At 53.8% G+C, this 13,170-nt stretch overlaps 1 protein-coding gene across 1 annotated transcript in view; it reads left to right on the forward strand.

The window, feature by feature from the left end:
- The first annotated feature begins 4,385 nt into the window (after window positions 1–4,385).
- The window catches only part of SOX14 (SRY-box 14), a 12,332-nt gene continuing 3,547 nt past the window's right edge, over window positions 4,386–13,170 (forward strand). The window contains exons 1-2 of the mRNA XM_008630018.2: window positions 4,386–4,492; window positions 4,638–4,707. Of these exons, the coding sequence (XP_008628240.2) occupies window positions 4,386–4,492; window positions 4,638–4,707 (177 nt within the window). The remainder of the gene's footprint in view (window positions 4,493–4,637; window positions 4,708–13,170) is intronic.

Raw genomic sequence — 13,170 nt, forward strand, 5'->3', positions numbered from 1 at the left:
TCACTAAAAAGGACAAGGAAAACAGCCAAGTGCAGCAGGAGATCAGCCACGTCACCCTGCTGGAAATCAGCGAGGAGAGGACCCAAGACACGGGGTGAGTTGGATTTTAATATGAGGGAAGCTCTGCTTTTTCCAGGCCGGCTCTTGGAGGGCTGACTCAGAGCACAGGGCAAGGTCCTGCCTGCTCCCCACTGAGGGCACTCGCCATGGAAGGGACATCACTGAGGAAGAGGAGCAATGCTTTGTCCTCTGCTCCAGGGACAGCAGCGCCCTGTCATCATCTCCTGCTGCACAAGGACACAGGAGTTCCCGATCTGTGCTGCTCTGGACACATCCATGTGTGCTGCTGTCACACGAGGGCTCAGGGCAAACTGCCTTTTCGAGGTGTTGGGAGGAACAGCTGCGAGTCAGGCCTCCAGCTGTGTGAAAGGTTTTGGAAACGTTGCTGTTCTGTTGTAAGGAGGCAATGAGGAAGGAGATGAAATCCAGAAGCTTGGAGCAGTGGGACAAAACGGAGCAGGAGGAGACTGCTAATCCCAGTGGCCACCTTGATGTCAGATCTAAAGGCAAAGCTGAGAGTAAGGAACAACAAAAGTGTCACCTCACTGTGCCTGGAGCTGGAGAGGAGGAGGAGGCTCAGGGCCAGCAGCACCTGGGGCTTGAGCAAGAGGAGCAGAGAAGGAGCAGCTCCAAGAACACTCCAGAGCAGGAGACCCTTGGAGAAGACACCAGAGGCATCAGAGCACGTGCAAAATCCTTGTGGTGTAGCCTTAATGCACAGGGTGAGTCTGTGTTTTGGTTGTAGGCACCCAACACAAGTTTGTGGGGTCTGCACCAGCAGAGTGGGGAGGATGCAGGGAGGCAATTGGAACCTCATTTTGCTTTAAATTCAGGCCGATTTATCAGGATTTATCCCCCCGCAGGCACAAACAGGCAATACTACCATCGGACATTATCCCACGGGGTCGAGAGCGCTCCCAGCCTGGTGCTTTCTCCTGGGAAAACGCACGTGGTGAGACCAGCAGTGGCTGGTGCAGCGCTCCAGCTCTCCCGGCCAGCTCGCCCAGCCCGGCTGCGGCACGGCCCGGGCTCCAGCTGCGTCTCCGAGGGCTGTGGCTCCCGACAAGGCCAGCACAGATAACGCGCTTAGCGCGGCGGGGGCCACGGGAGGCAGGAGCGGCGAGTGCAGCGATGCGTCCTGCGCTCCCCCGGGCCCCGGGGCGACTCTGCGCTAATCGCCCCGGCTCCCCAGATTAGCGCCGGGAAAGCCGCGATTTGGCAGCTCCGCCTGCCCTGGAGGAAAGCCCGGCAGTCGTGGAAAAGTCAGGAATTCCTGGATTTGCTTGCAAGGCCAAGGAAAATGTCTGGTCCTCCGCTTCTCCGTCACTGTGGAAAGCTGTCGCCTTGTCCTGGTGGCCACGGACCTGTCCCGTAGCCGTCACACAGGACCATGACCGCGGCTGTGGTGGTCCCATGGCCGCTGCCCTCCACGCACTCCAGGTTTGCATGGATTCAGGGCTGTGTGACAGCGGGAATGATCCGTTCCCTTTAATTAGCAGAGCCTAACGAGCGCCCTGATTATCAGAGCCCCCTGATTATCATCATCCCCATTCCGAGCTCCGAAGTGACCTCAGTAATGCTCGGCAGAAACCGGTTTTAGCTAATCCAAACAGGGCAGCCAGCACCGGGGGCTTTGGAGAGTGTGTTCACCGTGCAGAAATAGGGGAAACAGTGTCAAATAATAATAATAATTAATTAAATAATGAACCTCTTGGTTGAAGGGGGCTGTGGTTTTGTTCCCAGCTGGAGCCAGCCGTGCTTGAAAATGAAGGTCAACACTGGAAAGAAAAACAGAAACAACCAAAAAACAAAAGGAAACCGGTGAAGCCGGTGAGGCTGGATTAGAGTTTCCTAGATGGGGGTCAGAGAGGGGAGAGCTTTTAGCAGTGATTTGCACTCTCCGAATGAAAGCTTTAGGATTTCGCTCCACTTCAAAGAAAAGATGCCCAGCCCAGCCTGCCAGCAGCCCCTCCTGGTCCCGGCGGGCAGGCAGGAGCGGGGTGAGCCCTGCTCACGTGGAGGAGGAGGGAGAAGGGGATCACAACCCCTCTCCTCCCGCTGGGAGGTCGCCGGGGAGATTTCAAAGCGCGGCGCAAAGATTGAGCTGCCCGGCTGGCACTGAGGGAAACAGCGGCTGAACAGCCAGAGCCTCAGGCAGCGTTTCCCAGGCTCACTCCCTGCTCTCCAAAGGCCTCTCTGCAGGGTTTGGGGGCTGTGTCAGGGGTTCAGGAAGGACCTGTGTCACCTGAGACCGTGGCACAGCTCTGCCACTCCACACGAGTGCGGGAGCTCGGTGATGGGCATCCCCCAGCCCTTGGGTGTGGGGTTCGGGGTTGCCAGAGGGCAGAGCTGTGGATGGGATGCCTCGTCCCTGGGAGTGCCCAATGCCAAGCTGGACGGGGTTTGGAGCAACCTGGGCCAGCAGAAGGTGTCCCTGTCCATGGAATGAGATTGGAACCAGATGAGCCTTCAAGTCCCTTCCAACCCAAACCATTCCACGGTTCTCTGATTCCCTGATACCCACACCCACATGGATGCACCCTCTCCTTGGGCCCTCCCACCGCTGAGTCTCCACCTTGGGCACATCCCTCAGGCTTATTCTTGCAGACTTTTCAACTCTGCTCCTCTATCAGCACATCCTAAAGTGTTTCTGGCACCTCCCCATAGCCTGACACGTGGATCCTCCCCTCGAGGCTCTGGAGTTGCTGTGCTGTTTCCCCGTCCCAGGCAGTTTGGATTGGCAGCTCCAGCCGTGGCTGCTGCTGTCTGGGGCTGCTCCTTTTCACTTCAGTGGCACTGAGCTATTCGGAGCGGCCGGGACCTGCCCATGCCATCCACACCTTCCCCAGACACCGGTGGGAGTGGGAGGGTTTTACAAAGGTGGTTGGTGCCACCAGCCCCACGCTGGGTTGGGGAAATTGCTGCCTTGTCACACCAGGATGTTGGGCATGACCTTCTGCAGGCCCCCATTGCTTCTGCCTTTATTTGAGCTGTGATGCCAAAATGTTGTGGCTCGAGTGTTTTAGAGCTTTTATTTTCCCTAAAAGCACCTTTAAGTAGATAAACACTGCTATCCCCACTACAGTCCCTGAATTTCACCCTAATTTGGGTTTGCAGCTGTTCCCTCTTCCTTTCCTTTTTTTTTTTCTCTCTTTTTTTGAGGCGTGATTTATTGCTGATTTCAAAATGTGGAATATCGGTAAAGCCATTCTATTTTAAATGGAAAATTTCCCGCAGAGAAGCATTCCTGGTTTGCAAGGGAAACAGAAAATGCATTTGCATCCTTGAAAAATTCCTGTATTAGAATAAAAAAACCTTCCAAGGGAATAGGACTCGAGACAAATATTGTGCAGCTGCAACAGAAAAATGGAAACGGGCAGGGTTTTTGCAATCCATTTTCATAGATTCATGGAATGTTTTGGGTTGGAAGGGACTTAAGATCACCTGGAGCAGATCACATTTTTGCAGTCTTTTTGCTGCCAGGCAGGAGCAGTTCTCACCTGGGGATGTGCCGGGGGGGCTTCCTTCCCATCCCACTTTATCCCTGGACCATTCTGTCCTGAGATCCTGGATTGTGACCCCGGCAGCGCCACGAACCTGACAGGTAACGACTAAAGCATGGCATGACTCAGAGAGAGTCCTTGGGCAGCAATTAAATACACGACCAGGACTGATTAATTGGGAAAGAATCCTTCTCTGTAAACGGAAGAAAACACGGCGCTCCCCGCACGTGTCAGGGCAGCGATGGGATCAGCAGAAGCCTTGGCACAGCCCAGCTGCCTCCCCTCGGGACTCAGCACATCTTCAGCCTTGGGGGAGAACCGTGCTCGGATGCTCCCGAGGGCAGAGGAAGCCACCCAAGAAGGAAGATTCTCTTCTCCTGTTCTTTGGAGTTAGTTTTGGGGACGTGTCACTGAAGAGCAGCGCATGCACAGAAATAAAAGCGCAAAACTTCACTTTATCCCAGTGAATTCCTGCTCAAGCAGAAATTGTTGTCATCCCACGGGGGAAAACTCCGGTGTTAAGATGGGAATAACAGCAAAGAAAAGGACTAAACTACTTATTCCCTCTGCTTTGATTCATTTTGGAGGCTCTCTCCTCCTGTGTCTCTGACTGACGGCAGCGTGAGATGCTGAAGTCGGTTAATTGTTATGGATCCCTGGGGCGTTATTCCAAGCCATGTGAAAGCACCGAAGGGAGCAATAATCACCTGTGATTCTGGTGAGAGAGTTAATCCTATAAAATCGGCGAAATTCCTCCGTTTGAGGAGCACGTGGGACCGGTTTGCTCGTCTGCAGTGAACCTTCCTCATGCCGAGGGGTCAGATGGAGTCCTTTGGGCTGGGGGGGGGGCTCGTCTCTCGGAAACTGCTCCGCTGGGATTTAGGGACGCCAGTGGCTAGAGAAGCGGATGACAGCGGCAGAAGGAGGCCGTGAGAGACTCGTAACGCGGCCGCTCGTGTCACTGCGGCCGGAAGGGAGGCACTGAGCTGACTGATGCTAAATTCCCTTGATCCTGGTAAAACGGGCCAGGGGCAACTCCTTTGGTCTAAAAACTCCATGTCTCTGCCTGGGCAGGGGCCGCGGAGACCAAAGGGCCGAGCTGAACCCATCCCTGGCTGGGAGCGGACAGGATGGCACGGCCTGGGTAGGGCGGTGGGGAGCCCCTCTGGTGGGCCTGAGGGATCTCTTGGTCATCACAAACCTGTGGATGGCAGCAGAGCTGGAGCAGCAGAGGGAAATGAAGATGTTTCTTTCGGGTTTACCGCCCGGGCGGTGCTTGGCTGGATGGAGCAGCCCGATCTGTGCCATCAAGCAGCGCTTCCCAGGGGAGGGAAGTGATCGGGGGAGTTATCTGCGTGCCCCAGGGAGTGGGAAAAGTCAGTGCTGTGCACAAAGCGCTCATTCTTCCTCCTTGCCCTGCCAGTGAGCAGCTGCTGATTAAATCCCTTTTCAGAGGGGAGAGTTACAAGGCTCCTACAGCTTTCCCCAGCAGAGACCTCTGTGCTCTCCCTGTGTTTGCATTCTCGCATCGGCCTCTGCCCACTGAATAACAGCGGTAATTGGATGTGTTTAAATAGCACTGCTCACTATTGTTTGCCCAGTAATCAGACACGTCTCCCTTTCCCTGGAACCTGAGCGCCACGTGCCGCAGAGGAAGGGCGGCCACAGCTCCTCCTCCTCCTCCTCCTCCTCTCCTCCCACCTGCATCTCCTCACCTCTCCAGGCTGCCCAAGCTGGGCGTGCGCGGATTGTATTTGGGCGGTAACAAGTTTTCCCTCTCTCCGTAGCCAGCGGAACGCTGGAATTGCACCAGGGCAACCTCGTTCTGTCTGCTGGGGCGGGAATTGCCTGTGGAGGCAAAGGGCTCGAGCAGAGGAGATGGGGCCGATCCACGGCTTCCCATGGGCAGAGTCTGGGCCTGTGACAGGAGGGAACAAAACGGTCTTCGTGCATCTTCCCAGGAATGTTCTGGCGGGCAGTGGAGGACAATTTCCAGGTGTGACGAGTCTTGGAGGTGCACGGGCAGCACTGGCTGGCTGCCGTGAAAGCTCGGATATGGGATGCACTGGTGGATACCAACATGCCTGAGGGTCAGAGCGGCCTCGGCGAGGACCACCATCCCCACAGGGGTCATGGTCTGTGTTGGAGCAGCCCCATTTGTAGGAGGAGCAGGGGATTCCTGCCTGCTGGAGCAGGTTTGTGCCGAGCATCTCTGCGGTCCTTCCTCTTTCTCCCATGGCTCGTTAAAAAGGAAGGGGAAAAAACACCAATCGGTCTCAGAAGCAGCAGCCAAGGACCTGAATCACCACGGAGATGTAGATACCTGGCCAGTAACGAGCCTTCGGCCACCCGCCTTTGCCTGAGCTGTGCCACGGCTCCTTATCATGACTAATAGACGCACTTGCAGAAATCAGAATCTATTTCCAAGTGATTCATGAGCGGGTAGGAAAAGGGGGGGGGGGAGGGGGGGCGACGACAACAGACTAAATACACCTGGTAATTTATTTGCTATGAATAATTTGAACAGCCCGGAATGACGGAGATATCTCAGTTATTTATCCTGGGGGAGAAATTTGCAGGTGCTGCAGACTGGGTGTGCTCCAGAGCAGGCCCTGCCTTTAACGTTTGCCTCCCCTGCCCCAGTGCAAAGCTCTATGGCCATGTTTGGAACGAGATACAAGGCAATTTCCATCCAAGCCTTTCATTAATTGCCCTTCCTGGAATCTCCTGCCGGCTAAACTGTTCCCCACAGAATCCCTGGCTCCAGGGTTAGGAAAGGGTTACTGAGCGCGCCTCCCCGTTTGGGCTGGGTGGGTGGAAATAGCGTTGGCTTTCATCTGCAAACCTCGTAAAGCACAAGCAGCTGCTTGAGGGAGATGGGTGCCTTGTAAATCAGCGCAAGGGATAAAGAACGGAGCGGCCGCATCGCTTCGTGGGCACCGAGCCATCCCAATCCCTGTCCCCGAGGAATCCCGGCTGTGCCCCGCAGCCTTTGCCCTCACGTGGCTCCTGGAGGTTGTTGAAGTTGTTCCTTGAGTCATTTCTGGAGGCCGTGCTGTGCCAGAGGCGTTAATGCGAGCAGCTCACGTTTAGTGTCACCAAACTGTAACTGTGGGGTTTTGTCTTCTGCCACCACCGGCCTGAAATGCGTTTCATTATTTCTGGTGTTAAAATTCAGAGAGGGTTTTTTTTTTTCTTTCCCCCCTCATCAAATATCTTTGTATTTGTTTCCAGAAACAAATGATTAGCATTAGTATTCATTAGTATTCGTGTTAACAATTGATAAAGGGCCCACTACTGTAGTATCTGTGCATAGCACACAAAATTCAATTAAAAATATAATAATTTCCTCAAGCCATGATCATGCAATCTGTACCATCCCCCAAAGTTGGTTCCTGAGACTTCCCCCAAAGTTTCCTGTGGAGGGAGGGATCTGTTTGCCAGGCAAGAAGGGCCCTGAGTCAGGGATGTGGTGGTTGAAGGAGCAGGACCAGGCTGGGGAGGGCAGGAGAGGGCATGTCCAGCACAAACCAGGAATGTCTTTGGAAGCTCCAGCTCTGCTCCCAGCCCTCATGCCAGTCCTGCAGCAGCACTGGTGGATCTCAGCCAGGCTGCAACCCCCGCCAAAGGGGATCTCCAAATGGCTCCAAGGATTTGGGACTTCTCCATCCTAATGTTTGCTGCCTCCATCCCTCTGAGTCTGGCACGATGTTTCCCTCTCTCCTGGCTCTCCAGACTTGTTTCCCAGCGTTGCTGGGCAGGAGGTCACTCCCATGCCCAAGGAAGGTGCTGGGGACCACTGCATGGCTGGAGACCGCAGTCCTGCTACTCCCTCTGAGGAATGGCTTCTGCAGGCCTGCAGAGGACACCAGGGGCTCTTCCCCTTAGTGCCGGGGACCCACTGCTGGCTCCCCACAAGACCACGATCTCTGCCAGGGTGTTTGGCTCCCAGCTGACACCTCAGAGCAAACCCAGCCTCTACACAAAGTGTACGTGCAGCACGGGGACACCTTCCCTGCTCGAGGAGCTCTGTTCTGCTGCACCTCTGAGGGCAGTTCCCGGACAGGGAGGAGCTTTGCTCCAAGATGCCACCACAAACATCTGGCAAGAAACAAAAGACATCTCAGAGGCATCTGGGCTCCTGTAAACAGTGTTTGCATGGAAGCTGTTGCCTTTTCAGACTCTTTGGGTGGATACTGTGTGCCCTGTGGTTTTCCTAGAGCTGGCTCACTCGGTGAGGTCAGTGGCAGGGCTGAGTTTTCCCTGAACAGCAGCACCGAGTGGCTGCTCAGACCTGGGTTCAACCCAAAGCTGTGTTTGCACACGGGCTCGGTTCTGCCCACAGCGTCGGATCCTTCGGTGTGCTTTGCACAGGCTTCAGAGGGTACCAGGCTTGAGGCAGGAGAGCATCTGTCACTTCTGGTTGTCTCTTACTGCCATGGAGCAGAGGAAAACACGGAGCATCTCTTACAGCTGTGGTTCTTCTCCAGAAATCCAGGGCCATGCTTAAATCCTAGGTGCTCTGGAGCTTTTCCAGATCACTTTGGACCACACGACAAACAACTTCCCCAGGATTATAGCAGTCAGCCATTGGTGGTCCTGGGAGCTCCCAGGATTCCCATTATCCTAGGAATGTGTCATGGGGAAGAAATGGCCTTCAGTGCTTAAAACACCCCAATCCACCCCTGGAACTTCGCCCTGAGAACAGTGGTGGGAGTAGTGAGGAGAGGTCTGGAGACCTTTCGATAGGATAAATTGGCTGTTCATCAGATCTTTGACAGGTCTCACGTGCTACCTTCTCACAGGCTTTGTGTTTCTGCCACATCAGGGTCTGTGAGAAGAGCAGGGAAGACACTTTACGGTTCTTGTATGGTTTGGTTCATTCAGGTGGGGAGCTTGACTGTGCTGAGGGCCTGGCTGTGTTTGAGCGGGCAGGTGTTCCACGAGAGGGGCCACACTGACCAAACAGGGCACTTTGGACAGAAAAACCCTCCTCCACCTTGGGCATGATGCTGACAGATCCAAAATAAATGGAGTGGATGTGAATTTAGACACCCTTCACTAAAACAGCAGATGGTTCTGAAGCTCCAGCACCACGACACTCAGAGACATCGGTGGTGGCTGCTTTTAAACATCATTGGTCTCATTCAGATATCCAAATGCAAAATGTGCTACTGGGGGACAAGACACGGATTTGCAGGAACCTGAGCCTTTGAACTGATGTTGAGAGTCACACATATCACTAGAAGGAGTATTTTCTTCTGCCCATTGGCATCGTGGCCAGATCTCCACTGCTCATGTTATTGAACAAGACAATGTTTTAGGTGTATCCTCTGTCTGCAGAACACAGAGCTGGTCATGTCTGCCTGAGCACCACGTGCTTTCCACGGGCTTCTTTCATGTCAGCCACCCAGAGAAAAGCTACTCCAGAGCTCACCTGACACACCAAACCCAGCAGGGCACTTCCCTTCTTACCCTGAGCTTTTCTTCCAGCTTTGGACTTGTGTTTCTCCACACCTGATGTGTGGCTGGGAGCAATCCCATTCCAGAGCTCAATCCCTGCCCAGGGAGGATGGTTGGATCAGAGGGGGCAATCCCATTCCAGAGCTCCATCGCAGCCCAGGATCAGAGGGAGCAATCCCATTCCAGAGCTCCATCCCAGCCCAGGGAGGACGGCTGGATCAGAGGGAGCAATCCCATTCCAGAGCTCCATCCCAGCCCAGGGAGGACGGCTGGATCAGAGGGAGCAATCCCATTCCAGAGCTCCATCCCAGCCCAGGGAGGACGGCTGGATCAGAGGGAGCAATCCCATTCCAGAGCTCCATCCCAGCCCAGGGAGGACGGCTGGATCAGAGGGAGCAATCCCATTCCAGAGCTCCATCCCAGCCCAGGGAGGACGGCTGGATCAGAGGGAGCAATCCCATTCCAGAGCTCCATCCCAGCCCAGGGAGGACGGCTGGATCAGAGGGAGCAATCCCATTCCAGAGCTCCATCCCAGCCCAGGGAGGACGGCTGGATCAGAGGGAGCAATCCCATTCCAGAGCTCCATCCCAGCCCAGGGAGGACGGCTGGATCAGAGGGAGCAATCCCATTCCAGAGCTCCATCCCAGCCCAGGGAGGACGGCTGGATCAGAGGGAGCAATCCCATTCCAGAGCTCCATCCCAGCCCAGGGAGGACGGCTGGATCAGAGGGAGCAATCCCATTCCAGAGCTCCATCCCAGCCCAGGGAGGACGGCTGGATCAGAGGGAGCAATCCCATTCCAGAGCTCCATCCCAGCCCAGGGAGGACGGCTGGATCACGGCGATGAAGCCGTCAGCCTCCCCAGGAGCGGAGGCGGGGCAGTGCCAGAGATAAACAGTTCAGCCTTGGCACTTTTCTTGAAAGTTGTTGCTTCTATTTCAGAGCTCGTGTGCCTGAAAACCTGTCGGGGTTTTTTTTCCCTGACTGTATCAGTTGGTCTAATAAAAGATACTGCCTCTCCTTACAAGCCTGCTCTGCACTCGTGAGCTCAGGTCGTTTATCCTTCCCTTCATGCCGCTGACAATGACTGAGGCTCCCTGGCCATACAATATCTGGGAAGTCAATGCCGTGTCAAGCCCCTGGGTTTACATCCATGGCCGTGGTGAATGCACTCATTTACTGGAGAGACTCGTCAGCTCTGCCTCCTGCTGCTGCTGCTGCAGGGAAAGCAAAATCCAGGGGGGGCTCCAGGGACCCTTGCCTGGGCAGGTGGGCTGATGCACCCATGGGGTTCTGCAGCATGGGAGGGGAATGCCAGTGGGTTCCCACCAGGCATTTCTCACTCCGGGAAGGATGAACGACTCTTCAGCCACTCATTGTTTAACTGCTGAAGTTGCTAAGGGAAGGCCTCAGGAGGTGGCACGGAGGTGGCACTGCCTCAGGAGCCTCCAGCAGGGTGGTTCCCAGAGACTCTTTGGGGAGTCCATGGAGTCCAAGCTGCTGCCTGATTCCTGGGAGAAGTTTTGGTGCTCTCTGCCACAGCATGGTGTCCTCCACAGTGACAGCAATGTCACCCCAAGAGGCTGCTGGCCTGGCTGCACTCTCATTGCTCACTGCAGCACTTCCACACAGCGACACACAGAGAACTGGGGGTGTGGGAGAGACAGAGGGAAGAAGAGTTTCACAGTGAGGATGGCCCTGGCACAGGTTGCCCAGGAAGGTGGTGGACACCCCATTCTTGGAAACATTCGAGTTGGGTGGGACTCAGAGCAACCTGCTCTAGTGGAAGGTGTTCCTGCTCATCGCAAAGTGCTTGGACTCGACCTTCAAAGGTCCCTTCCAGCCCAAACCCTTCTATGATTCTGTGATTCCATAACTGTGCTGAATTTGATGCTCTGGGAAGGCTGATGTAATTCAAGGCATATTTTTCCTGTCAGGCATTGCACTGGCTCACTGATCAGGACCTTCACCCCGGTGAAGAGTGCTGGACCTGCCCACAGAGCCAGCAGGGCACAGGTTTCCCAGCACTGGTGGCTCCCCAGGGTGATCGGCCACACCACAGGGTTGTCACCTGCAGGAAGCCTGATCCAGGAGGGAAATCCCCCCAAATATCCATCACTTTCCTCATCAACAGCAAGCCACAAAAATAAATGGTGCTGCAAAAGAGCAGCAGTGGACAGATCACCTGTGAGGAATGAGATCTAAATGCACCGAGCACAGGGGTGGGGTGGGATCAGGTAGGGTCACACACGGATAAAACGTACAGGACAAAAATTAGGTCTGGAAAGGGCTGTAAACTTCTGCCTCAGGTCATAAACCAGGTCCTAATGCGCGGGGAATCTTTAGTTTTGAAGCAAGTTATTCTCCAGCTCTCTCCCACGGAACGTGGTGCCTTCCCAGGGAGCATCTCCTGTTGGCCAGCGAGAGCAAGCAGCTCGCGGGATGATCCAATCTGCCACATCGATCACTGCTCCCCTCTTCTGTCAGGGATGTGCAGGGCAGCGACCTGCTCCATTAAATCTCTCCGTGCAGGAGGCTGGATCCCTGTAACTGTTTATAGCTGGAGTCAAAAAAATGCTTCTTTTCCAGGGTTGGGGGGATGAAATTGAGCAAGAAACACAGTAAAAACGCAAAAAGAATAACCTGTAAGTATCTGGTCTGTTCTGCACAGTATCTGTGAACACATCAGTGCTACTGCCCGGATGAGCTGCTCTGTGCATATATTTTCCATATATCTCTCCCAGAAAATATTATTTGATGGCATGTGATTAAAAGGGTCTTTTTTTAATATGTGGCACACGCATAACGAAATGTATGTGTGCACTTGCATGTAAAATAACCAGATATGAGGGAAAAGCAGGAATATAACCATCCCTGGCGATGCCTGCTGGGATTCTGTGCACGGAGCTAATTCTGGGTATTTGGAAAAAGCATTCCTGGCGGTGGGAATCTCACCAGGTCCCGCAGAACAGCAAGCGGGACCTGTGTCCTCAGTGCTTCTGAAAGCCCCAGAAACCTGGAAGTCTTTCCAAAACGGGCTTCCTTCAATTAAAAATCAATTAAAAATCCCCTCCCTTTCCCAAGCGCCTGAAGCATTAAAAAAAAAAAAAAGTTATTTGAAGATCCATTATTTCCTAAATAAAGTTTGGATCGGGGGTATTTTCAAATTCTAGGTGCTCTTCACCTCTCACTTTTGGCAGCTGCAAGCCCAACCGTGATTCCTGCGAGGAGGAGGAGGAGGCTGAATGCAGAAATACGGCTCTATTTATGCTGATACTGGATCTCGGGCTACATGATCTCATCTAATTTAAAGTTACTCCAAATGAACTATCTCCAAGAATATATTTTTAATGTTTTCCTATCAGGCCGTTCTTATCTCTCTGCATTACCATGATATCATTCAGGAATAATAATCGCACCATTAGTTTTGGTGTCTAAACAAGCTGGTGAGGAGGAACGGATTTCAGTCACCGCCCTGGAAATTGCTGCTCTCCCCGAGAAAAAACCCCCAACCCCAAAAAAGGGTACAAAGTTTATAAAATCCAACCCCGGGGGACGTGCTACTGCAACAGATGCCCTTCCAGGACAAAGGATTTAGGGGGAAAATGGAAGTACTTAAGTATTTAAGGATGGAAGCGTTGGAATCTCGAAGGAAATCTTTCTTTTCCTATTTTTTTTTTTTTCCTTCTAGCGGGGGCATTTATGGGATGTAAATGAACAAACCGGAGCCCGAATTGCCCCGAGCTGATGGAGCGTGTGTGCTGCGGCCGGGCGAGGACCCAGCCAATGAAAGCCGGGCTGCCGATTTTTTATCATTAATATTGCGAAGCAACATTAGCTGATTGGAAAGACTTTTCGGGAGCAGGCAGAGCCTGCGAGCCATCGCTACCTCCCGAACGATTTGCTACCCGGATTTTTGAGAACGACGCCCGGCTCCTCTCGTTTAATCTTGGCGGGGGGTGACGAGCGATACAATTTCTCCCCCTCCTTCGAAGAATTTGAAAAGAAACAATAAAAGCGACGGGAATTTTGTGTTTTAACCGTCGGAGGGGAAAGCACACGGTGCTGAGGAGAGGGGAGAGGGGCAGCGGCTCCAGGAGAATTTTCCCCGCAGATATTGAGCGCGGCAGCTCCGCGGGGCTGCC

Source organism: Corvus brachyrhynchos, unplaced genomic scaffold (genome assembly GCF_000691975.1).
Source record: "Corvus brachyrhynchos isolate BGI_N302 unplaced genomic scaffold, ASM69197v1 scaffold63, whole genome shotgun sequence".
NCBI lineage: Eukaryota > Metazoa > Chordata > Aves > Passeriformes > Corvidae > Corvus > Corvus brachyrhynchos.